At 40.0% G+C, this 27,564-nt stretch overlaps 1 protein-coding gene across 1 annotated transcript in view; it reads right to left on the reverse strand.

The window, feature by feature from the left end:
• cacna1da (calcium channel, voltage-dependent, L type, alpha 1D subunit, a) overlaps positions 1-27,564 on the reverse strand; it is a 52,742-nt gene that overhangs the window by 8,463 nt on the left and 16,715 nt on the right. Inside the window, exons 4-34 of the mRNA XM_054617679.1 lie at positions 23,604-23,776; positions 22,895-23,047; positions 21,450-21,646; positions 20,955-21,058; positions 19,417-19,586; positions 17,766-17,840; positions 16,247-16,334; positions 15,857-15,883; positions 15,219-15,379; positions 14,580-14,805; positions 14,284-14,491; positions 13,361-13,481; positions 13,165-13,252; positions 13,033-13,063; positions 12,799-12,953; positions 12,572-12,701; positions 11,115-11,174; positions 9,579-9,685; positions 9,008-9,095; positions 8,809-8,916; positions 8,642-8,694; positions 8,402-8,548; positions 8,056-8,257; positions 7,718-7,876; positions 6,802-6,912; positions 5,852-5,935; positions 1,826-1,858; positions 732-860; positions 574-639; positions 387-478; positions 108-267 (exon numbers count right to left, since the gene is read on the reverse strand). Of these exons, the coding sequence (XP_054473654.1) occupies positions 108-267; positions 387-478; positions 574-639; positions 732-860; positions 1,826-1,858; positions 5,852-5,935; positions 6,802-6,912; positions 7,718-7,876; positions 8,056-8,257; positions 8,402-8,548; positions 8,642-8,694; positions 8,809-8,916; positions 9,008-9,095; positions 9,579-9,685; positions 11,115-11,174; positions 12,572-12,701; positions 12,799-12,953; positions 13,033-13,063; positions 13,165-13,252; positions 13,361-13,481; positions 14,284-14,491; positions 14,580-14,805; positions 15,219-15,379; positions 15,857-15,883; positions 16,247-16,334; positions 17,766-17,840; positions 19,417-19,586; positions 20,955-21,058; positions 21,450-21,646; positions 22,895-23,047; positions 23,604-23,776 (3,706 nt within the window). The remainder of the gene's footprint in view (positions 1-107; positions 268-386; positions 479-573; positions 640-731; positions 861-1,825; positions 1,859-5,851; positions 5,936-6,801; positions 6,913-7,717; positions 7,877-8,055; positions 8,258-8,401; positions 8,549-8,641; positions 8,695-8,808; positions 8,917-9,007; positions 9,096-9,578; positions 9,686-11,114; positions 11,175-12,571; positions 12,702-12,798; positions 12,954-13,032; positions 13,064-13,164; positions 13,253-13,360; positions 13,482-14,283; positions 14,492-14,579; positions 14,806-15,218; positions 15,380-15,856; positions 15,884-16,246; positions 16,335-17,765; positions 17,841-19,416; positions 19,587-20,954; positions 21,059-21,449; positions 21,647-22,894; positions 23,048-23,603; positions 23,777-27,564) is intronic.

Raw genomic sequence — 27,564 nt, forward strand, 5'->3', positions numbered from 1 at the left:
ATTCCTTCAAACATAGAAATTCAAAATCTTAAATCTCATGGTATTCTACTGATGAAATAAAGTAAGTAACTAGTATTAAGCCAAACACTGTTGAGTTTTGTGTGTACCAAGAAGGCGCAGAGCATGTAGAAGCTGATGAAGTAAATTATTGCAAATCCACTGCCACACGTCATCTCCTCCCCGGGGTTGTAGTCGGACTCTGGGTCACACAGTTTCCCTGCAATACAGGCCAACATGATCTCCTGCCACGCTTCTCCAGTAGCACACCTGTTGGAACAGACAGACATGACAGACACAAATTAAAATCACACAATTAAGTAATGCAGAAAACTAAAAACACAGTGAACCGGTCTCCTGATGACCCCTGATCCCAAAAACCTACACACCTGAAGAGAAGGAGCACCGCCTGAGGAAAGGTCTGGAAGTTGTTGTTTCTGTTGATGTGCGTGCCGTCCACCATGGCAACCTTTCCAAACACCTGAAACAGAAATATGGGTTGTGTGACTCCAACTGCAACCATACCAACTCGTATAACACAGAAGGAAAATATTTCTGTCACATTAAGTTACCAACCTGCATGCCAATGACAGCATAGATGAAGAACAGCATGGCTATCAGAAGAGCAACATACGGCAGAGCCTTCAGGCAAAAGAGAGGAAAAACAGTAGATTAATATGTGTGATTTTACTGTTTACCTCAGTCGCCGATCAGATAATCTTACCACACCTCACCTGGAATGATTTAATGAAAGTCCAAAGCAGGGTGCGGATGCCCTCCCCTCTGCTGAGGAGCTTGACCAGCCGCATGACTCGGAACAGACGAAAGAAGGTGATGGAGATACGAGCACTGTCCTCCGTGTTCTGAGGAGAAACAGCCCGGAGTCAGAGGACAGGACAGCAACAGGGCATGTAGCGGACACAGAGCACCTGGCTGCGCTTTACGGGATGAAGTGGTCTGAACTGAGACCCTGCTGTCAGATACATATGGGCTGAGAAAGCAGCACTGCATCTAATGGGCAAAACTGTAGGTTTAGAGCAAACCTAGTTTTGCATTTTAGCAGTTTTTTGGTGTGCTTCCAACATATTTTACATGTTGTGCAGTTATTCTCTACAGATTTTAGGCAATTTCTGGTCAAATCATAATCAAACCAAGTCTTTAAAGCAGAGTAGCTGCAGCCGATATGTTTCTGTTGGTCTGCGTCAAAAGCACTGTCAGGAGCCCTGTCTCTGTAAAGACCTACAAGGGAGGAAGCAAGGAGGCGAGCATGCTGGAGAAAACCTTGCCATACTTGATAGGACACATCTGCACAAGCATGGCACCCTCAGTCCAGAGTCACTGCATGCAGAGTCACAGTGGGACCAACCCGAACGGGTCGGCCAGGGGGTTCACAGGTCAGAGCAAAGTGACCTGATCCCAGGGGTCATCCATGGGTCACTAACCCCACGCAAGAAGGGTGGCAGCGACCATGTAGCAGTGTCAACAGCACAAACGTGAGGAGCGGCACCTAACCGCTCCCACCTAACAGAACACGCAGCGTCACGTTTGAGTGACACACTCTCCTTTCAAATAACTCCAAACAATTAGGAAAAATTAAAAGCATTTCTTAAAAAGATATATGCAAATTAACAAACAAAACAAGTGCAGGAAAATGTAAAAGAAATTGGAGAATGGGATCATACCATGAGAAAATAATTGAAATAGAAATAAGCGATAGATCTTAGGAGGTGTAACAGAAAAAACAAAAACAAAGAAAAGGCAGATCTAAACATGGCATGGCCCTGAAGGGGGAGGGGGTGGGGGGGGGGGGGGGGGCGGAGCATCTTACCCCCTGCTCATCCACCTGAGGAGTCTCCGTTGGCTTTAAAATCAAAGACCTGTATTAATGACTTGTTCAGGGCCCGCAGGTCTCACACATGTCGGGCCAAACACGTAAACATCCCATTGGAAAAAGTGTTTATCACACAACGCTCAGCATACATCAGTCAAGACACAGACAGAACAAAATCACTACTCCTCTTATTGACGGGACAAAACTGTCTTGTTTCACTATGACATACATTCATGTATCACTGTCTATGTACACTTATTTAATTTAATGACAGACATAAGACATTATCCTAACACTTTAAAGGACTGGCACACAACAGGTTTACAGCTTAACATTCCTATGTAGGACTTGCATGTAAGACTGACAAACAACATGACGTTAGTTTATTACTTAGTAACATGTAAGACTGGCACAAAACTTTATCACTCCCCCGGTGTAATGGTCGCTACTGATGATGGGATTGACTGGATTTTATGGCTGAGATGTCTTTGCAGAGCTTTAGACAACATTAATGAAGAGTTAACTGACTGACGTAACAAATGTTAGGAATTCATGTCATGACAAGAGCGCCATCTGCTATTTTTCTTCTCAACACATAGCTAATTATTAGTATTTTTCTGTATCCACACTAAGGCTCAAGGTTCAGGCACATGAACATGACTTAACTGGGTGACAATCATACATTGTGTGCATCATTAATGGCACCCATCAAAATGATTGTAGTACATGTAAGACAGCTGCCATCTCACTATCCTCTGTGTTGGAATGATTTTTATGTAAAGCATTTTTCAGTGTATGAGATGAAAATGCTTGCTGACCAAAAACAGATTGAGCATAATAAAATAATTAGTTCTACACCTTTTGCTCACACAGACTCACACCCACTCACAGTTATTGTTTGCGATTCATGTCATTAACAACAAATCACAGGATATCAGCAGTATTCAGCGAGCATTTGAACACAGAGAAAGTCCAGGTGCAAAATAAAAATCAATCACAGTGGTGGCGGCTAGATTGAACCTGTATAATGATTATATGATTTTTTTTTTGCAAAAACAATGAGATTAACTCAACACTGAAAAGAGTCATATCAGGAGGCTCAGCACTGAAAACGAAGAGATACTCCAGACAGATATGGCTTCATTCAAATCCCTCAGCAAGATACTTCACAAACCACCAGTATGAGGTGCAGAATGAGCAGAAATGATAAAAGAAATGTAGAATTAGCTTGAGGAGGTTCTTTAGGTAATCCTGGCCACAGTGTTGATGGAGCATGCGCTCAGCATTGCCACTTGCTGGGGAAGCACTGCACGCACACACAAGACATTTGGATGATGAGGAGCCATATGTGAAGTCATAGCAATGCAGCAACTCATGCATGCCAGTAGTGCCCTGCAACAAAACTGCCATAGCAGGGCGCTCTCACAGTCCGGTGCAGAAAGAGGTGAATGAAGAGCAGAGGAGAGAGAAGGACAGAGAGGGAGGAGGAGAAAGCAAGAGATAGAGACCAACACCGTGATCGGAAGTAAACCCAGACAGATTGAGTCAAACTGGAACAGGTAGAAGAGGAAATGCAGAGAGGTGTAAAGAGTAGAGAATTGCTGTGTTCATGCACCTGACTGGAGTCTACACACCTGCGCTACACATGAGCTCCATTCTGAGCTTTAAGAGCTCACTACAGGAAGACAGAACAAAACACAGAGACAATCACTCACAAAGACACAAACACAAGATCATCAAAGAACCTCAAACTCAGCTGCATTAAACCACTGTCAGTGTAAATGTACAAAAATAAGGACTAACTCAGTGTCTTCTTATCTGCTGCTGATTTTTTTAGTCCACAGTCTTACCTGTTAACTTTTTGGTAAAAGGATGCTGAAACTTTTACTTTCATTTGGAACCGTAACTGAAGCCTAATCTAGTATTTTGTTGCTGAAAAAAGCTTCTCTTTGACATAATATTGATGCACTAAATATCCATGAAGCTGCAGCGGTCTACACAACTTTAAGGAAATTAAAAGATGACATATCTTAAAAATCTCATCAAAAATGTCAGTTTTTCAAGCAGATTGACCGCCACAGATTCTTTACTAAAATTGTCCTTAATGTTGTTTAGGATGAACATTTCCGAGCTCTGAGCTCCAGGGCCATTCTGTCTGGAGGTAAAGATCGAGGGGTATGGCGAGAGAGAAAAGAGAAAACTTCACAAGGCTCTATGGGAAAAACTGACCGGAGGGGAATGGAGCGAGTGACCGAGCGCCATCTGTGAGAGGCGGGACATGGAAAGGATGTTAGGGCGTGAGGTGAATGGCTGACACTTCCCAGCATGCACTTGGAGAGGTCACAGCAATCAGGTGATAAACTAACAATCACACGGCTCGTGACTGGAATGGCAAGCAGGTAACATCAATAAATCAAAACGCAAACTCTGTAGATCAGCGATTACGAATGATTACATGGAGAAGCTTAATATCTGATCTAGTCAGTTTGCTGTACGACACAAACAGCAACAACCACATGCAATGCAAAACACAAATAAAATGTAAATGGTGGATTAAAGGTGCCTCACAAGAACTACTTTGACAGTCCTTGTGAAATAAACATCATGTCCCCAACATTAACAACACACACACGTTCATACATACACCTTAAAATACAAACTGTATACATGTAAAACACACATGCATAACAATAATAACCTTCACACACCACCACTGTATGCTTTAAATAAAGTTAGTGCTTGTTTATACACTCATGCAGACACACATTTAGAAAATCAAACTGAGAAAATACAAAAAACATGAAATATAACTCCAGAAAAACAGCACTGCAGCTCAGATGTATGAGCACTCAGAAGGGGGAGGCGGGGCCTTTTGTACACTGCAATTCTGACAATCAGAACTTTTACTTTATTAATCCTGGTGTTTGCTTGGAATACAAATTTGACTGTATTTACCTTTTTAGTAAACTGAAAGCAAACTAAACAAAGTTGATCACAGACATTTAGTCGTTGTTTTAGGCCTCTTTTGTGAAGAACCAAGCCGTAAAGTGTATTCATCCACTATTTTTAAATTTAAATTAAATCTGTTTTACTGTTCAACAAAAATAAAAAAAAATCTAATTTTGCCTGAGTCAATAAAACATTGAATGACCAATTTAGTTTCTGATCCACTGTAATTGGGAGCCCGGAGATAAAGTTGTTGTAAACAACAGGTTGCACACACACAAACAGTTTTGTTCATTGCCATACTTGCCTCGACAAGTTTCTATGGAAACAAAAATGAACAAGAGTAAGAATTAGAAAACCACATCATAAATCATCCTGCTGTGAACCAAATACAGGCTTCAGTTCACAAAGAATTGTGAAACTCCTGTTTTTGACCCGTATTTTCACTTTCGTGTCCAAGAGTTAACAATCAGCACGTTCATCAGACATTTTTTCATGATTCCTGCAACAAACAGTACTGCAACACATTGACAATAAAACATTTAGCAAAAGCAAAGATAGACTATTAGATTGACTCATGTAGCATTGACTCATGTAGCATTAATAACAACAGGACATCAATAAAGGTCAAACTGAAGCTTTTCAGAGTAAGCCAATGGCGCTTTAACAACTATGAATGCCTTTTCAGATATTAAAATGTAAAGTTTTAGCAAGCTAAGTGACATAATAATATAAGCTCTTATTTTATTTAGCTGATAAGATTTTAAAGTGGTGTCTACAACTGAACACACTAGAGAAGTGGTTCCCATAAGACGTTCATGTGAGGGTCATCATGTGATCTGTGACACTTAAGGATGTTTTTTTCCTTTTCTTATGTTTTACTTTGGCCTCTTTAAGATTCTAAAATTATTTAAATGAAAGAAATCAGAGAGGAATGAAAAAGACTTATTAATTGATCTTTAAGACAAAAAGTTTGGGAACCCCTGCACTAGATGCCGAGATTAACTCTGCCGATTGCCATGTGGCTTTCCTGTAAGCTTCAGTTCAACTTGGAAGGAAGAAAAAAGTAGTACTTACATTAACTTCCGTAATAGCAATATCGACGACACTACCAACAACAATTAAGGCATCAAATGTGTTCCAAGCATCAGCGAAATAGTGCTGTTGATGCATGACGTTAGATGTAAGGGTAAAGATGGAAATGAAAGAGAAAGACCATGAAGAGAAGGAAAGAGAGACAGAATCAGACCGATAATCAGAAGAGTGGATTTAATGAAATGGCAGGGTCAGGGGAGGACGAGAAGAGAGAAAAAAGGAGATCAAGTATTAAGATTGAGCAGATGAAAAGCCAGAAATCACAGTCATGGAAACCAGCTGTGAGGGCCGAAGTGGCCCCATACAGAGGGAGGTCAGAGAGCAGCGGGACTCGTTGTAGCTGAGCTCTACTTACATCAATCTCACTGAGAACAATGTCTACTATGCTGCCAATCACAACCAGGGCGTCGAACACATTCCAGGCATCCCCAAAATAGCCCTGAGTGAGGTGGAGCGTGTAGTGGGCAAATCGGATGTGAGATCAGCACAAACACAAAGTCTTGAGTCTCACTTTGAAATACAGACTCATTCTGGTAATTTAAAAACACACAGGAACCCCTGCTGGCTACTTCAGCGTAGAGTACTACATCTGCACCAAATTGATGTTGATACTATTATTACATGCAGAAAAACTGCTGCCAGAACTTGACAAACAGCGAGTGCTACTTTAAACAAAAAGATCAGCACTACACCCCACACTCTGTCTCTTACTAGCAGCCTGTCCTTCTTCGCAACACAGAGCTGTTGGCCAGGCAGTTAAAGGGAAAATGCAAGAAAAAACATTCACTGACTTGTTACAGTTGTTACACGTCCACATACACTGCTTCATTCTTAAATAATCAAGCAATAGTTCAACATTTTGGAATATGAGCTTATTTGCTCTCTTGCTGAGTGTCAGATGGAAGTGGTTGTCAGTGAAGACATTTGCTCACCCTGGGTTTGAAAGCGATGAGTTTGAGAACCATTTCCACGGTGAAGACAGCAGTGAAGACCATGTTGAGAATGTCCATTACATAGTTAAAGAGCGCTGACTGTCCGTAGTGCTGCAGAGGCAAAAAAAGGGACAGTTAAAGAAAACTGAAGAAAACAGAGCTGCTGTTTTTTTGATATGTACTTAATTCATTTTAAACAAAACAAAGACTCTGGTCGGAAAGATGAAAAAACAAGACAATAGTGTGCTAAGAATGCAAAATAGTGCTACCTTTGGAGACACTAATTGTATTCTTCAAATTATTGTGAACAATTAAGTTGTATGTTGGAAAAACAAATCAAACAATCTGGGTGAAAATGTATGTTGCATGCTTTTGTATCTCCTTGTCCTTGGGTCAGGTTGCATTGATGATATCCAAATCAGTGTCTTTTTTGTTAATACCACTGGAGGGTGCCAAAAATAAAAAATAAAAAATTGTACACATAGTACCTGGAAGCAAAACTGTACTGCTTAGGTAACCATGGCAGGCAGAGAGCTAGCAGTTTATCTATTCTGATGAAAACATTTTGGTACATCATTTCACTCAGATCAATGTTTGATACATTGCAATGTAGACTTGTCTGCTGATGTTTTATCATATATAAACAAACATTTAGGACTTTATTAAACGTAAATAGTTTTCATTTCAGAATGATGAATATGCCCACTGACAAAATAAACCTTTCTCAACCTCTGCTTTCAGACTAAATAAACATTGGCACATTCAAAACACCTGTAATCTGTAAATATATTTGATGTTAGTACTACTGCTGAATAATCCTCTTTGTTCAGTATGATCTCATTCTCTTGAACTGATTTTATTTTATTTTTGTCAAAGAGCTGGTTGGTTTCACTGTAAATACAGAGTGACTTCTTACCTGCACAGCCAGACAGAGTGTGTTGAGCATAATGAGCACAAACATGATGTACTCAAACCCAGTGGAGTTCACCACATACCAGAACTTGTACTGGTATGGGTTTTTGGGGATGTACCTCCTCAGTGGACGCGCCTTCAGAGCGTACTCCACACACTGGCGCTGCACAGAGATATACAAAGTTGGTTTTAATGTTTAGTTAATGACACACTTGATACCTTCATTCAAATCCAACCGAGAGTATTTATGTGAGTCACAATAATACCCAACAATGTAATGGTGATAATCAGTTTTAGGACATGTAAACACACAAACAAACACGTGAACCTGCCGATTCTTACCTGGTTCTTGTCGAGTTCACAGTTTTTGTACTCTTTCTCTCCTTGTTCCTGAAATGTGACGATCACAAAACCTACAAAGATGTTCATCATGAAGAAAGCAATGATGATGATGTAGATGATGAAGAAGATGGAGATCTCCACGCGGTAGTTGTAAATGGGACCCAGGTTCTCCCTGTTTGAGTCGATTGCCTTGTACAGTAAACTGTGAAGAGAACAAAAAGAGAATGCATGTGATCCAGCCTCACAGCCCAAACCTTTTTTTTTTTTTTTACTTTTTCAGATAGTGTTGACAATACAAACTTCTCATTTTCAGAGCGTTAATAGGATTAAAATTTTTGAATCTTACGAAGGCCAGCCTTCAAAGGTGGACACAGTGAACAGAGCCATCATAGCCATGAGGACGTTGTCAAAGTTGAAGTCACTGTTGTGCCACAGTCGTTTATGGATGGTTGGCTGGTTCACATCTCCATCCTTATACAGGATGTAGGTGCCCCTATGAGAAGATTACATGTTGCGTGAAGGTTACGACTGAAACCAGGATCATAATTGCAGGTAACTGTGAAGGAGCAAGACAAGTAAAACTAACTTGCACTCTTCCGGGCTGGACTTGGCTTCATCTGTGCAGCGATAGAACTTTCCCTGTGAGGTAAAACCCATTATATTCACTCTAATAATGCATATTTAAAAAGTATTAACTCAATATCTTCAGTTTCATGTGTAAAATTTCTTATTTTCAATCATAGTGCTACTGACCTTGAACAGCTGCACCCCTATGCAGGCGAACATGAACTGGAGCAGAGTGGTGACGATCATAATGTTACCGATAGTTCTGATGGCCACAAACACACACTGCACCACGTGCTGCAAGACAGACACATAAACATGTTTACACACTGAGGCAACCACTGATTGAGGTTACTGTTTTGGACAAGCTGCAGGATGACTTTGTAACCTTCAAGCCTTTGGCTCGGTTGATGGCCCTCAGGGGTCGAAGAACACGAAGGACCCTAAGAATCTTCACCACAGAGATGGCCGAGGACCTGAACAAAGAAAGCAAAGGGTTGTGGTGTCAGTTAAGAAGCAAGATAAAGAGTTCCAGTTTCACTGCAGGAACTTTCCAGAAGCCCACGAATCATTTCAGGAACTCAGGAACTTTACCCACTTTTCAACCAGAAGAACCATGAACTAAATAATGTCTCTGCCATAGCTGTTGGTGCCAAATAATGTACTTTGATGACCCTGGAACTACGGAGGCAGTGTTTGCAGGGCTGACCTTTGCTGACAATTCAAAATGTCCATTTTGCACTAAATTTCTTAATGAAATGAGAAAATACTAATAAAAACAGAGTTTACGATGGTATTATTTCATATAGAGTATTTATTTATTGAATTACCAGAAAACATACTACATCGTGATAAATATATCGTATCAAGATAGAAAATTACCTATTTAGGGATAGAACATTTTGGCCATATCTCCCAGCCCTAGCTACAATCTGGAGGCGAATGTACTGTATACTCACTGAATGCCAAAGGAAACCAGTGAAACTCCCACCACTAACAGGTCCAGGAGGTTGAAGTAATTCCTACAGAATGCTCCTTTATGGAGAAAGGCTCCATATGTTGTCATCTGAGGAGACGACATTAGAAGTTAAAGGAGCAAATGACACCGAAAAAAATACATAACTCATCCAAAGCACTCAAACACACACAAATACAGAATTACACTGCAAGGACGCAGACACACATACTGTACAGTATGAACTTGTTAAATAGTGAAAACATATCCTCACATACATCACTCTCCACTTGCATACGCGCACACGTGTCCACACTGTTTTATATCACTCTGATTCAGGGTGGCGAGCTCAGAGCGGTGAAACAGGAGGCTAGATCTACCGTCGCCACCCCCACAGCCCTTAGCTACATGAATGTAGTAGTAAGTCATTCATTTCACAATCTACTATGGGATGAGGCAATAAAACATGCATTTTGTTGCCATGATGTCAGGGATATTTACTACCTGCAAGAGCTCTAGTTATAGTGATTGGAAAGTAGAAATGGCCTTACTGTCACATTCATGTGGACCGTCATCTTAAAGCACATTCCATTATGTTCTTTAATAGTTCAGAATAAGGGGAAGCAGCTCCCAATTAAAACTTCAGAGTTGTGCAGGCAGAGAAGAAAAACCAGCCAAAATAACTCTTCTTCAAATAATAAAAGTAAAGGATTAATTTTCCAAGTGCATGTAAATGTGGAGCCTTGCAGAAAGACAAAGAGAGGAGCGTGCTAACTAGGAGCATCGGAATTAAAACAGCGATGGATTTGGCAATTTTTTGCCCAAATGGCTGCAGACGCAACTCCACATTTCTATGCACTCGGTCAGGGAAAGCAGACTGAACCATGCTCGGCAGGAACATGGTTGGTTTTGCCCCCTCTTTTATGGGTAATCTGAAGTCAGTACGAGAGGCGTGGAGTCAGCTTCGACTGGAGTTGACTTCTATCACCTCCCTGATGATGACCTCGAACTCAACTTCAGCCAACAGCTTAACGATGTCTGAACAGCCCACTAAAATTTGTTGCATCACACAAAAGGTTGCATCATGTTTTACATATCTGCATCATCAAAATCATTTCAGCGATGACTGCCCGAATGACGTGACACCCATGTGAGTATGTAATGTAATGTAGATGTGATGTTTCCTTCCCCCAACATGAGTTCTTTGATTAGTGTAATTTGAACAAATTGTGTGTAAGTGTGTGCAAAGTAACAATTCCAATATTTTTTGCTTTTTAAAAGAGGTGCCGTGAAGAAAAAAGTAAATAAGAGAAAGGAAACAAACAAGCCAGGTTGTACTGAGTGGCAGGTGACACACAAGGAGAGAATGCAGCAAGGCTCTCGTTGTCATTTAAGGGGTTACCTTTAATACGATCTCAAATGTAAACATACTAGTGAAGACATAATCTGCATAGCCTAGGACCTGGAAGGCAACGAGACGTTTGGAGTGTTATTGGGGTGTGGTTAGTCACAGCACGGACAGGGGACACATGGCATTTACCTTCAATACGATCTCAACAGTAAAGATAGCCGTGAAAGCATAGTCAAAGTAACCAAGTATCTGCAAAAAGCAACGTACATGTTTAACAAAGACAGTTCATTGTGCAGCTTCATACATTATATGTAAACAAGATTAATAAAAAAAAAAATAGTGAAGCATTTCCTGGAAAAGATGTGATAGAGTATCCCACAGTGCATTAATTACTTGCAAAAAGTATCTACTGACTACTTTAAATAGTGCAAGGTGCTTTTACTACTCCATAATTTATATGCAATATATATAAAGAATAAAACACTGTAACATTAGTGTTCTAAGTGCAGTTAAAATCATTACAATGCACTGCAAATGAAATACAAAGACCCTTGGCTAAATGTTAAGTTTTTTTTAGGACTATACCAGTGTTTTTGCCTGTTTTAGCTTATTAAATATACATTGCATACCTAACATTATTGTCAGCCAATGTTTACCGTACCATAAATTCAAACCTTCCAGAAGGCAAACGAAAGTTCAATTAATATCGATATTTCAGAAACCTGACACTAGCTGGCAACATTTCAAAAGCCCTCCTTTATGTTTGCTTTAAGGACACTCTGACATCTGTGATTTGTGTGCTGCACTGAATTCATAGGGTATGATACTGTTGAAACAATTTAAAAAAAGATAATGTGAAAGTGTTTAAAGGTTGCTGTTGAGTACCTAGACCCCTAAATCATGAATTTTGGACCAGACCAGCATGAGCAGCGTCGCCAGACGTCGGCATTAACTTTGGACAGCCCGTATTTTCAGGCATTTATCCCGCCATCCAGACAGGATCGGTCTTTGTCCTCGTAATTACACTGTATGTATTGTTTTTGGAAAATAATGTACAATGATAGATGAAAAGATGTTATACAAGGAAAATCTGTTTCTCCTCCTTTTTGCCCTCTGCAGAACAGCAGCAGTGAACTGAAAGTTCAGCTCTCTCTGCTGAGAAATTGCTAAATCTATAAGTTACGGCAGATAGGTTGAGTTCAAACTCACAGTCACAATGGATAAATGTCTCTTTCAATCTTTTTTGTTGCTTTACTTATTGTGAAAAAATCTTTAAATCCTGCTCAGACAAAGGTGTTGTTAAGAACAGATCCAATGAAGCTGCCTTTGTCTTGCATGTCAAATAATTCAAACTGACTTACTTAAACATAATCATGGGTGCTGTCTCAAAATACAGAAATCAATGTATAAACCGATGAATGCTTTAGAAATGGTCAGCATTAATGTAACATATGCAAGATATAATAAATGGGCTAAAACATGCAAAACCACCAGTGTGGTCAACGATTTATGACACTTCTGAAACTCAAAATACTAAACTAACATTACACCCAGAAAAGTAATATATTAATAATGTTACTTATCTTGGCTTATCTTTTTCTATTAGAAGCCGTAAATACAGTTCTGTCGAGCGTTTGTGGACTTACAATATTGCGAGCTGAGAAGTTTCTGATCGGATCCTCTGCAGCGAGGGACACGGAGCTGAGCATGATGAACACCAGGATGAGGTTGGTGAATATGTGGTGGTTGATGAGTTTGTGGCAAAACACACGAAACCTGGAGGACAAAAGAAACACAGCCGGAGACATCAGTGCAATAAGAGGCAAAACCGGTGTGTATTTGTCCATGTGTGTGAGCACAATGTGTTTCGTACGGGTTTGTGCTGCTGAAGATGAAGAAGGCGCTTCCCTCTGGGATTGGAGTGATCTTCTCCTTCTTTACCAAGTCAGAGATGACCGGCCGAGGCCCCGATGGGACTTCTGGATCCTCCTCCTCCGCCGCAGTGTCGTCATTCTCCTCCTCGTCCTCCTTACAGACACGTAGAAAGTGAATACAACTCCTTAAACTGTAAAGACAAGTTACTGTATGATACAGAGAGTAAGGATACCTTGTCATCTTTTTCATCCTCCTTTTTGTCCCTGTAATGAACATAAAATTGTTAGGGATGAAAGAGTAGAGTTTGAGCACACATCTGAGCATATTTGTCACAGAAAGACATCGTCAATGATCCAGGTGTCACCCTTTCTTGTCACTTTCATCCGTGTTGAGAGACTCTGCATCTGCCAAGTTGTCCACAGCGATAGCCAAGAAGACATTCAGGAGGATATCTGAGCAAAGTGTTTAGTAAAGGACAACTCTCTGTAAAAGCACTTTGAAACTGCTTTATATCTTCCATACATAAAATGAGGGTTAACTCATGTAGTGACAGAGGATACAGTTTCCACAGATGAAGAGGATGATGAAGTAAAAGCACACGATCATCCCAGAAGATGAAGGCCCTCCGTACGCCATGATGCCATCATACATAACAGCGTTCCAGTCTTCTCCGGTCAGGATCTAAAATCAATCATCATTTTTTATTTTGAAGGAGATACAGCAAAAGTTCTGTTTCAAAAGAACTGCATTGCTAAGCAACAGCTTGGGACCATGTTAACTTCCTGTCAGCTTATGTCATTCTCATACACTACAACAGATAATAATGTGTGAAATGGTCTATAGAGGGTATGTGTTGAAAACACTTTTTCACATGCTACAAACCCTGAGTCCCTGCTGAGAGGCCACAGTAAACCTGTTACAGCTGCTATAAATAGGTATAAATTCAGCAGATGCATGTGTTTGCTGAAATATGGCCATATATACGTTTCTTATTGTGAGACTGAGGTAGTTCACCAACAAAATTGTGGGGACTTCAGTCAAAAAAATTAAATAGAAAAAATTACAGATAGCATTTCATTTTTTACATAGACAGAAATCTTGATATAGTTGCCTTGTATTCCTTTATTTTTTAGGAAGTGATCTCAATATATACTACGCAGTACATTTGAAAAATCAACTTGTCAGTGCTTTCTGGTGGACAAACTATGTAAAACTGACTGCTTTTCTAAATGACCTAAAAACCAGCTTGGCATTTCTGTGCAACTATCTGCAGTGAGCCAATATCAGCCTGGCTGATTTATTGGTCTCGCTCTATTTGTCTTCTCTTAGCCTCCGACAGTCTTTAAAACCTCTTACCATAATTATTTCTGTCTATTTGTGCAAACGATTTTTTTTAGTGTATCTAAATCTTATATGCTGAGTGTTGCTGTTCAGATGGGAGTAACTGGGGTGTACAGTTATCTGTAATCTGAACAGTAAATACCTGAAACACAGTGAGGAGGGCTTGGGGAAAGTTGTCAAAGGTGCTCCTCTTGGTCTGGGTCTCGTCAAAGTTGAACTTTCCACCGAACACCTGCATGCCCAGCAGGGAGAAGATGATGATGAAGAGGAAGAGCAGCAGCAGCAGAGAAGCGATGGACTTCATGGAGTTGAGCAGGGACGCCACCAAGTTACTTAGAGACTGCCAGTGACTATAAAGCAGTGGAGAGAAGAAGAGACAGGTGATTAACTGAACACCACACATGCACCACACACACATAAAATGCGGCATGGTCTTACCGCGTGACCTTAAAGATCCTCAGCAGGCGGACGCAGCGGAACACAGAGATACCGAGAGGAGACATGATTTCCAGCTCGACCAGAATGGTTTCCGTGATTCCTCCACAGACCACAAAGCAGTCAAAGCGGTTGAACAGTGACACAAAGTAGGCCTGTAGCCCGAGACTGTACATCTTCGTCAACATTTCACACGTGAACAGGGCTAGCAGCACCTTGTTGGCCACATCTGAAACCCAGAACACGGAAGAAACTCAGTGACATGGAGAAAGATAGAGAGATAAAGAGATATTTTTGGCAAAAAAAGAAAGAAAAAAATGCTGTTAAACCACTCAGAGATTTTAGTGTTAAACTCTGCCAAGGCCGCACATGTATAATAGCAGCACACACAAAAAATGCATTAGAAAAATGTAATAAAACTAAACAAAAATTGTCTATTTTACATTTCTTTTCAAATAAGTGAGAAAATAGTTGAAATGTTAAAAGATCCCATCATTGTGAATAAGAAATCCTTTACAATGGCTCATGGTTAAAATTTATACCTTGTTTTATTGAAATTAAAATGCAAGATAAGATACCCTACTAACTTAACAAAACAGAAAAATTGGAAGACTTTGATGTATACTTTAGTGCTGTTCATACCCTGCACTTGTGTCAGCCACATGGGCTGGTTGTAATGCTCTGATGATATGGTGAGCGTGTTGAGGAACACCAGGATGATGACCAGCCAATAGAAAGGCACCGATTTGACAGCCAACCGGCACTTCCTGCGGCAGAACCTGTTCCAGCGGCGCCAGCGCCGACTGTAGAAGGAGAACGCAACGTCAGTGTAGAAAATAACACCAGTGTGACTCACTCTGCTAATTAACTGATTTAGAGGAACACAGGATCTGGTCAAATAGAAACAAATTCTAATCAACAGAATTAACACATCGTATCATTGCTTTTTTAAGGAAATCATACAGTTTGTTTCTATTACTGAGAAGAATGCAGAGCAGTGAGGGGGCGGAGCCACAGGGGAACAGCATCAATATGTTTTTTGCAAGTCATACTGTTCGGTAAATGATAGTGGAAAAATACTGCGTAAGACTTCTCTCCAAAAATACCTTACGTTATATGCTGACTTTCTAAAAGCTGTTGATTTATCATCCCCAGTAAAATCTCATTAAAATACAGTAAAATGAAAGCCAAGCACTTACAATCTAATGCTGGGCACTAGCCCCTACAGTAACATAGTATATACACAGCAAGGAGAGACAAAGAACCACAAAGATACTGACCTGAACTTTGACTTGGAAATTTTTTGACTGAAAGAAAGAAGAATTTGTAAAAGTTTAAAAATGCAGGTTGTAGCGGTGGTGTGTTAGAAGCATTGATTGGTTATTAGGGCTCATTGATAACAACGTAGAACATGTCCAACCACCACAGTCAGCAGCTTCCAGGGTAGGAAGGCGATATAAACATGTAAGTGAGATGTTTGCTTTAACCGTTTGACCATTTTTGTAAAGAGATTAGCACTTGGAGGATAAAATGTGGCAGTTTGTGCTGAAACGTTTTTCAAATCTCTGTAGCAGCGGTCACACCAGAGGGGACCGCATTCAAAATATTGTAATTCAGAGTAATAACAGTGGTCTTGTTTTTGAAAAAGGTTTGTTGTGCAAAGTTCTCACCACAGAGGTCCGCAGCATGGTGTCTTTTCATCCTCCCCGTTTTGATTCTCCGTGTTCACAGATTCTGTTTCGCTGGCTGGAACGCTCGCTGCAGCAGCAAATAAAGAAAGCATTTAGAAAAAAAATACTCACATGGGCTTCGCTATGGCAGGAGATCCTTCACATAGACACAGTGCAGTGCATCCCAGGGGGAAGAAGTGTGCAAAGAAATAAAATGGAGACTGCCTTCATCACATCAGGCTATTCTGACAGGCATTGTTTTCATAAGGAAGCAAAGAAGATACACTAAAGAACATCCTTTATAAATCAGCAAAGATAATAAAAGAGGATTACCCTCCAAAAATTATGTGCATCAAAATGATTTTAAGTGACAAAACTATTGTATTTTTTAAATCTCCAAAGCAACGCTGCAGCCCAAAAACTTTTGACCTCATAGAAAGAAAGGAACTAAGCGCTGTGGCTGTGCATCACTGTCATCATTAGTATCATTTACCAAGTGCTGAAAGGGAGCTGACACGGGACAGGCGAGTGGACAGCTGCTCTACGAGGGCTGACTGATGCACACAATGAGGGAGCTGAGGGGAGAGGGGAGCTGGCCGAGGAGGACAGAGCTCTTAAAGCTGTCTCTGAAATGCCACACTCAAAGTATTGCCAGCACTGCGGAAAGAATGTCTGCGCAGACAGATGATGATTAACTGTGCGAAAACGTCTCAGTGCTTTAACTCGTATGAGGGAGTGTGGTGTGTGCTGCTGCTTAGCTTATGTAGACATGTTGGCTTTGATTCCTGAGCGGTCGGACAGCTCTCCGCTCTGAAAATAGTGCTGACTGCTGGAGTAGTGATCTGGGTTTAGCCCTGTTTCCTATATTCACACTGAGCCACTGCTTTTGAAATGGGACATGGAAAGGAAACGGGGTGTGCCTGCTATCAAACGCAGCTATGTTTCTATTCCATATCAGACTCATTTAATGAGTCAAAGATTTTTTTTATTTCAATCAGCTAAAAAAAAAAACATGGAGGACAAAAACTGAAAAAAGGCTGTGATGCTCGGATACGACGGGTTTAACAAAATAGTAAAGCACAAAGTGATGAGGTATTACATTAGGCTGCACATCAACACACACAAACACACACAGACTCCAACTGGGATTTTAAGGCCTCTGCTGCTTATCTTTTTCATTCCTTTCCTACTTTTAAGTCCTTATTCACCAATAATGTAGAATATTTGTGAAGAAAAGATTAATCATTCTCCACTGATAGATGCTGTTAAGTGGTGTTAATGGAAGTAAGTGTTAAGAAAATGTTTTTCTTTGTGTTTTATTGCTCACCAGATGGAACAAAAGTCTTTGTGAAAAAATGTAACAAAACAAGAGTTCAGCTCTGATCTGATTCTGGTCTGACAATTGAGTTAAAACGGACACATTTTTCTGTAATTTGAGCATCAAACACACTCATGTGCACACACACACACATACATACACAAAAGCAAGAAAACACTGGAGGGAAACCACAGGATTTACCATGAGTGTCGGACGACTGGCTGAACCACCCAAACCTTCCTTTCTTCTTCTCAGTAAGGTCAGCCAAAGTCACCCCTTCATGTGTAATGCATGCAAGCCCATGCATTCAGACACAACGGCACAGCAGAGGGACATGGGGGCGAGAATGGACTGCTATCAAAATGTGTCAGAGCAGACAAGCACCACAGGACAACAACAGTATTCAAAATATCAATATCCAACAATGACAAGAGCAGCAGGAGTCACGGGGGGCTGCAGACACTAAAGGAGGGCAGAAGAACAACACGGAGAGCTGTTAGTCACTGGAAGCGCCTGCAGGTGACGAGACCCTGAACTAACATGTTACAGTGCATATTAAATCATTTGCATGTTAACGTGTTAGCAGGGGCTCAGGTATCGTCGACAGACAACAAAAGCCAGGATGGATGTTGAAGGAAAACATTATGGACTTGCCTCCTTGTCACATAGAACTTCTACACCTTTAACTAGGACTCTAAAAGTCTAACTTTATGAATGAAGTATGACCAGAGGAAAAGACAGGCGGGAGAGGCGAAAGTAAATGGACAGAGTACATCAAACATGAGGGAAGACTGATTGTATTGAGCAGAGTGTAAAAAATAAAGATCGTACACCCAAAATATAAGGTGAATCAGTCGCAGTTCTCTGTTCTGCATCATGTGTGCTGCTTATATAAAGAGGATTTGGATTAGGAGCTCAAGTAATATCTTTTTTCCCCCTTTTACCCTTCTGAGATAAACTCCAGTGGTACTCACAGCGTGCTGCACTTCCATCAGTGACTTACATTGGGCGTGAAGATAAGAACAGTCTGCACAGCTCTGCTTCAAACACCTTTGTTTATACTGAACAAATCTAGAGAAAGACTGTATATCTGCCAGTAGATGCTTCTACGTTATGTAGGTATGACTCTATGTGTGCGCATTGTGTACGGCCCAAAAAAATCTCATTGACTATAGCCTAACTATTGTCAATAAATTTGCATCATTAAGAGAAAATTCCATCATCAATTGTTATGAATTTGTTAACCTACTTCATCTGCTTCAGTTAGTGATTACCTACAATTCCCAGAATTACTGTTGAAAAACTTGGTCAGACCAACAAATTAATCTGTATGAATTGCATTAATGACTCTTAATGTCATGACTCTGCTATTGTCCGTGGAGAAAGTTAAAAATTCTCTCCTGTATAGTGGATTTCTTCCTGCATGATTGTTAAAAGTTGATGCAAAATTGTAGGGCTCAAAGAGGAGCACATGTTTTAGCTTGAAGACTCTTTTCTCCTAAATAATACCATTATCTCTGCTAGACAAGTATCAACATGATTGACCTATTTTGATTTCAATAGTATGTTGGTATAAATATTTCTCCTCTTAGCTAATCCACTGTGGGTTTTCCCTTTCAAAACACCCACTAAGACCCATTATAGATTTCTGTGAGTGCAAACTCTTGCATTTCCTGATTATATAAATATAAAATTATAGTTCACAAAACTCTCGACAATAACAACAATAACAAACCCTGCTGGATATTTTTTGAAGTGGAAGTAACAGATTGGATCAGTATTGAAGGGTTTTGTGATGCCTGCGCAGCATTACTCTGGGAGTAACGGGAGATTACTCCTGTTAGGTGCTTACGGTTGCGCTTGCTCTCCTCATCGGCCTCGTCTTCGTTGTCGGGGTCGATGTCTTCAGCCTGAGTGATCCAGTCCAGGTAACCCTTCAGATCCTCCTCCAGCTGCTGCTTCTCACGCAGCTTCTGGAAGTCTCCTCGAGCTTTGGCTTTCTCTCTCTCCTTGGAGAACTCTCTGGGTTTGCAGAGGCACACATACACAAAAAATTGCATAAATGATCAAATAAAAACAGAGAAATTTACTTTCACAGCAAACAAGGAAAAGGTTATTTTCACACAATATGGAAATAAACAAGTCTTCCTTCCTGTATTTAATATTCTATCTGACATTTTTCACTACACTGCTTGAAGACATGCTGCATATTCACATACTTCAGTCACAACGTTTTAAAGTCTTGTGTGTTTTTGTGAACCCTAGCCACTGGAGGGAGATGTACACCTTCTGACAGACATCACAGCACTATATTTAGAGCCGACTGTACAGTAGCGTATCCTTCAGGCGAGCATCTTAATCATACAGAAAAGGCAATTTAAATGGACAGATGGTTTCAAGAGACAAGAAACACAGCACAGCGTCTAAACTCATAGATTATATAAAATAACAACATGATATGTAGGAATTCAGCAGACGGTACGAAAATGTATTTAGTGCATAGTGGAATATTGTCATAACTGAGAATTATATGCATTTAAGCTGTGATAATGAAAAAGACAAAAACAAAGAAACTTGATGGTAAGAGGGTAGCAAAACAGCATTTTAAAAACTGCATGAAGAAAGTAGATGCAGATAATAAATTGTGACAGTCTTAATCAGCTGACAGGACTCAAGAGTGTCTGAGTTGATGATTCTGTTAAACTTGTTGCCTTATTTAAAAAAAATCTGGCTTTGCTGGTCAACCATCGAGAGTAAATGCTACTGTAATACCCCACCCCCACTCTACAGAGCTGGGAAAGCAAACTGGGGTGTGAGAGAGCTTAGTAGCGCAGAGGAAGTGAAGGGCGAGGAATAAGATTAATTTCTCTCTCAGGAGGTTGGGTGGGTTTCAGGACGGGATGGGGGAGGAAACGCTCACTTTGCAGTTGCCGGGGAAAGGACGAGATAGTTTGACGCCAACAGAGGTCAGAGAACGCTTGAGTAAGAAAATTAATTTATCCTGTGGTCCTTTAGCAAATTAGTCAATCACAGGTTTAATATCTTAATATATATTTTTTGAAGATAGTCATGATCTTACATCCGAAAACTGCAGCATAGTATATACTCATTTATAGGCTAACAATACATCCTAAAATGTGCCAGAGTGCACAACAAACCACTGCAAACACGCTTTGCACACTGCAAAGAAAACCACTGCACAAGTGTCCTCTTACCCACTTAGCACACCTAACACAAGGTTTAACACGAAAAAGGATCCCAGTATAATCAGGCTAACAAAATAAATCCAAGGTGTTTCCCATCCGATGGCGTCGTTGACCTACAGGAGCCAAAAATAGACTGTTAACAGGCTAAAACTCAAACAGAGAGCAAAGAAAGGAAGGTGCTTACCCGCTCAACACACCCAAAACCAGGTTAAGAACGAAAAAGGAGCCGAAGATCACAAGACTGACAAAGTACACCCATGGAAGCTCAAAGCCCATAGCATCATTCATCTGGAGGAACAAGCATCACCACAGAAGAAGGAGAGCAGGGGGAAGCAAGGGAGAAAAGAGTGAAACCACAACTGTTAAAAGGTAGAAACTGTCAGATAAGAAGAACAGAAGAAAAGTTATACAAAAGTAGCTTGTTCTTCAGGCAAAGAAAAATAAAGGAAATACTAAAAGTACCAGGAAAGCATCTTATTGTTGTTGTGAGTTGTTGAATGCATTGAACCATTTAGTCAATCAATCACATCAGAGTGATAAGAGCTGCCTCAGGAAGTTATCAGCAGCTTCATCATCACAATGTCAGTCACATTATTGTTGTGTGTTTGATCTGAAGAGACATCTAAGCTGAAGGCGTGTGACAGTCCCAGGAGGTTGAACTGGGAGGGCAGATACTCACCCAGTACAACACATCCGTCCAGCCCTCCATGGTGATGCACTGAAACACTGTCAGCATGGCAAACAGGAAGTTATCAAAGTTGGTGATGCCACCGTTGGGACCATGCCAGCCCTCCCTACACACGCTGCCGTTGATGGGGCATTGGCGCCCGTGCCCTGAGATCGCACATGGAGCTGGTTCCTCTTCTGCTATCGCATCTAAAGAGAGAGAGAGGAAATGTGTCTGATTATTTCAAACATTATTACAAACTACAGCCCCTCAGATGATTTCATCAGGCCCTCACAATGTTAACAATATAATGTTATACCTGGCTTACAAATACGTTTCTTTACTTTTTCACATTTTGATTGTTGTATTTGAAGAAATCATTAGACTTCAAAACATTTTTGTTAATGACATTTAGGCTTTACTACTGAATTGCTGTGACCAACTGCACATTACACTCGCTAAACCCTCAAAAAAAGGTTGACCATGAGGTCAAATAGTTTTAAGAGGTGGATTTTTTTCTCCATGGAGTGAAACGTGACTCCCTTCACACCTGCAAAGAGAAAGCTGCTGTTCTCCAGGAAAGCATTCTCACTCGGTATTACTCTAATGAACATGCAGAGCAGCACCAAGTAGGAGGGAGGGAGGGGAAAAACAACCCGGCCAGTGGCCACCAGGTAGTTGAAGTTTGGGACCCCTGAAGAGACTTGCAATGTCAGTTAGTAAAATGTCATCATCCTGTAACTATGAATCACACTTCTTTTCTTGGCAAGACCCAACCTTGTAGGTTGAGGCAGAGACGATTGGTTAAGGTTAGGCATTAACCTCAAGTAGTAAGTGCCAAATGGTCAGGCTATAGGACCTGAATAAATCAGTAACCGATACATCGACGAGCATGGACGCCTCGCCAATCCAAGCACTTCAATGCTACACAGGGCGGGTCGTGCCAAGAAAAGCAATGTTCATTAAAAACACGTCATTAACCATAGCAACATCCTCATTGCTATTGTAAAATAAAAAAAAGATTAAGTAGCACAGCACAATGCGACAGTGTCTGGCTGCACATATATCTGTCCATACAGTAGATAGGAATGTGTCCATTTTGTCTTGGTGTTGAAACCAGAAATACACTAATCATGTTTTATTCCCCATTTGAGATTTAAATAAAATTATGAAAAAGTGTGCCTGAGTATTATATGCTTCAGTTTGTGCAATATTTAATGCACATAAGCTATTATGTCAGCCTGACTTGATGAATTGTGTAAAAAATCCTTTGCACACTTGTTTAATTGGGCCCACATGATGTCAGATTAAATATCAGTTTCTACCTTCAGAATCGAGAAATGCATGTTGAAGGTCAGGCTACTATCACAGCTTGTTACAGTATTCAAAATACAAGACGTGTAGACTAGAAAGTTGACAAGATTTCATGGGTACAACAGATAATCAAGAGGGCGTACCTGAGCCAGGAATAAAGCAGGTTGCGTGCATTTTACCGATGAAAAGCTCCAGGCCGATAATAGCATAGATGATGATGACGAACAAGACCAGGAGGGCAATGTGAAGGAGAGGTACCATGGCTTTAATGATGGAGTTCAACACCACCTGTAAACCTAAGCAAGGACGAAAATAAATACATTATATAAAGCTGCTGTACGTTGAATGCACAGTTAGAATATACAGCTGCAAATGTCAGTTGCACCATTAACAATCTCGAACAAAAAAACTATTTCATGATGGTTCACATAATGACAAGCTGATGACATTAAAATATAACTATACATTTATAATATTTTGTTTATCAACAACAACAGTGAGCATACATTATGTGTGCAGTGTATGAGGATTATACTACCAACTGTACACTTTCCCCAAAGAAAGATTATGTTTTCTAAATTTGATACCGGTTTCAGCAGATAGTTTAGTATATGCGTCACTAGTGTTTACTCTCTAGTTTTTATCACAGAGCTCATGTCTCTACGGCACTGATGTAGGATGTTTTTGAGTCCTCAAGGATGATACATAGACCATCTGGACTCCGCATGTGTAACCCTCCAACCTACAAAATGATCATTACACAGTATATACAGAAAATATGTGGTAAATCTTATCTCATATTGGGTTAGACTGGGTCAACATGTGTGCTGGTATATGGAGCTCAGTACTCACTGGGTACTCCTGAGACCAGCCGTAGGGGTCGCAGCACACGGAAGGCTCGAAGGGCTTTAACATCGAATCCACCTGGTTTACCTCCATGTCCTTGCATCGACGGATGCTCCAGCTCTCCTTCGCCTTCTGACTTCTCTTCTTTGGTCAAAAGCTCCAACACAACACTGAAGAGTCTGTCAGAGAACAAATCTCACAATATTAGTCTGAAAACCTACTGTCTAACATACAACGACATGTTTACATCTGAGCAGCCTATTGTATATTATATGTTTCTGAGAATCCTTATATTGGTTAGTAGAGCTGAAATGATTAGTCGATTGATCGATTAGTCGATAAACAGGAGATGATTCAGCAACTATTTCGATTACAGTCCATAGTCAAGAAACGATCGACTAAACAATAAATCAAGAAAATAATCAGCTGCATTAAGCAATAATGGAATACATTGTTTGTTGTAGCCCCGGATATAATTTTATTATTCTATTTACTCTTTGAAAACAAAACAATAACAATTCTCATAGAAATAGGAAGCAACGTTTTCCATTCTAGTCTTTGTATCTATAATTAGGTGAATTGGTCCACATACATTAACAGTAACTGCAGTCTCCTGATTCAGTTTTTTCTTTTCAATAATGCCGTTGACTGGATTCAAGTTGTCACAAATCTTTCTGAGATATGTTGGCTATGTTGGCTCTTTTCCTTTCTTTTTTTTATTGTTGTTGATACCTCAGGTATCATTTAGCTGTGAAACTATATTGTAGCATGTTTCATCATTTTATTCTAAAGCCACCCACAAACCATACTGATATCACCAGGATACAGTTGGACTAACTATACATATATTAAATACAATGCACAATTAATTTTAATAGATGGTATAAAAACTGGTTAATAAACATACTGTACTGCTAGCTTCCACACTGTATTTTCAAGGCCTGACAAAACAATTGTCTGTTACTTCTTTTCTATATAAAGCCAGGGGCAAACTGAGAGTATAGTACAGCAGCATCCCACCCCCATTTGTGTCAACACAGTTCAGAGTACACAAACAGCAGATACATGCAAAACAAGAACGGTTTCCTACTGTGATCTCAAAATGAAATCAGCAGTGAACAGATCTTTCACCATGAAAGAGGACGCTTCATTACAGTCAGTTAGACATTCATCACCTAGCCAAGAGGGGAAATCCTCTCGACACATCACATCAAAGATGTGGACTAAAAGAAGTGAATGAAACCGCCGGCAGGAAGGAGTTCTGAGGGCCTATGAGCACAGTCTGCTCAGGCTTATGTTATACTGAGTCACAGCTGTAGGACTGACCGCCTGCCACTGGGGTTTCATTACTCATCCAGTCATGTTCAAAACAAAAAAATATTGACCTTTTTACTGCAAAAACCTGAGGAGAACAGCTTTCTTAAATGTGATTCATCAGGTTTCTGTACCAGTAAACCTGCATTACCTCAATGTGTCTCCTCGCTATATAAGGAATTATAAAAGTGGCTTTAACTGCATATCGCTTTACAATCATTTTGTAAACTACGCTTACTGTGTGTTATTTCTGTAATTCTGCAAACTATGCAGAAAAGTATGTTTACAAAAGAAGTAACAGACAATTGTTTTGTCAGGTTTAAAAATACAGTGTGGAAGCTTCCATTACAGTGTGTTCCATTACAGTGTGTTTAATTTTATACCATCTATTAAAATGAATGGTGCATTGTATTTAATGTGTGTGTAGTTAATCCAACTGTATCCTGGTGATATCAGTATGGTTTGTGGGTGGCTGTAAAATAAACTGATGACACATACTACATTATAGTTTCACAGCTAAATTATACTTTGAGGGATCAACAAAAAAAAACCCGCTATCAACCATGAAAGAGGTTTAATGGCAAAATACCTCAGTAAGATTTGTGACAACTTGAATCCAGTCAATGGCATTATTGAAAAAATAACTGAATCGAGACACAGCAGTTACTTTTCAATTGCTGCATGGAGACATTCGGAAAACTGTACATCCCAATATATGAAACTATATATTCTTTATTTGAAAATGGTCAAAATTTTTGGGATGTAAATATGTATTTACATACCAAGCAATCCAGCAACAAGACAACATTAGCATTGATATGGAGTCATGTAAATCCAATATTCATTGTATTTATATGTTGGTCTGTACCAACTCCAGAGGGAATGATATGTCTCTTTTGCTGCAAAGTTCATCCGCTAGTTGCTAACTAATAGCTAAGGGGAACTGCTGATTAAGGTGATAATTATATACAAGTTTTTCACATCTAATTTACCCTTTCACATTAAACAGTCATTTAATCCATTGTTAATATACAAATATTCATTAGTACAGCCTTAAAATACATGTAGTTTAAGAGCTTTAAATACACTAAATATCTCATAATTACTTAAATTCTGCAGAGCTGATTTATATGTCTGACACCTGTGTCCTTTTAATACAATTATCTTTTAAATAAATCTTTAATACATTTCTCCCCACATGTCAGACAAGTCAGGCAAAGAGGTTTTTCCCTGCAACATTATACCTTAAACATATAAACAAGGATATTTTTCTTCAGTTCCCACTCTTTTAAACAATTATAGGCCAATTTCCAAACTGTCTGTCTGAGCTAAGACTGTCAAATCCCTCGTGATTGAGCAACTTAAGACATTTTTACTCTCAAACAATTTTTAAATCTGATTAAAAAAGCATAGTACAACCAGAACAGAGATAAAGATAGTAATGGATTATTAGAATATTTGGAGAACAGGCAACACTTTCTCTCTATGAAGAGCATTATTGAATGACAAAATACATTCAAGCTCTTGACAAAGCTGAATCTTCGAGTGCCGATAACCTTTTTCTAACCTCTGTTGAACCATTACATGCCCTGCTATAATCTATAAATACAAAGACACACAAACATATTGAAGCCTGTTGTGAAGTTGGCTGAACTTTGACCTTGCAACATAAATTTAAATAGCCGTTTCAGCGTTTCAATGATTTAGCAGCAACAGTCACTATTCATAGCAGGAGCAGCCGTCGTTGCATTTCACTGCATGGCAGATAAACCCTGCATTCTGCATACAGACATCTGACCTAGCTGCCCACTGGACTGTGTGCATAAGAGGAGAGAGAGGAAGGAAAATAGTGGAGAGAAAAAAGACGCTGCGATTAGGATGAAGATAACGAGAGGAGAACGTGCAGGAGATAGGAATGAGGGCAGAGTGAGATGGGGAAGTGTAAAGCATGACGTACAAGATCAAAATGGATGGGGGAAGTATAAGAAATAGCTGCAGAGACAAAGCAGAGCCGGATGGCAACGTGTGAGAGAAAGAAAGTCAGTGAGAGGAGAGGGAAAAATGGGAGGGAGTGTTGGAGAAGAGATGAAGTATGGAGAGATGGTGACTCACTCCAGTGGTGGTAAAGCTCTGATTTATTCTCTCTGTCTTTTCTGGGTCATATACTGTGGGTGTATGAGGGTCTCTATTAGCTGCTTGGAGCAGAGGCTTAAGCAACTTTAACTTTAACACTGACTGCCTCTCTCAGAAACACTGTAAACTGCAACTGTTAAACTGTTATGTGGACTCGTCTTATTCTGAGATGTTAGTCCGTCAAACGCCTCGTTTTATATGCTCTGACAATTCACTTGTTTATTTTGGTAACATGTTGAATTCAAAACAGGAGGCTCCTTGCAATATGACAAAGCAAAGATTCTTGATTCTTATTTTTTTTCAATTAATTATTGTTGATTTTTCTGAAATGTCCAGCCCAACCCTGGCCCAGCTGATACTACAATTTGTAATACTAAGGAAGCTTCAAATTTTAATACCCGTTCTGATTTTAAATCAAGGGCTGATCGAGGTTTCACCCAACCGAATCTACACAGTTTAATTACTAAATCGGATATTTTTGACTTGTATGTTTGACACTTTGTTTAATGTGCTGCTGCCT

This window comes from Anoplopoma fimbria, chromosome 17 (genome assembly GCF_027596085.1).
Source record: "Anoplopoma fimbria isolate UVic2021 breed Golden Eagle Sablefish chromosome 17, Afim_UVic_2022, whole genome shotgun sequence".
NCBI classification, from domain to species: Eukaryota; Metazoa; Chordata; class Actinopteri; order Perciformes; family Anoplopomatidae; genus Anoplopoma; species Anoplopoma fimbria.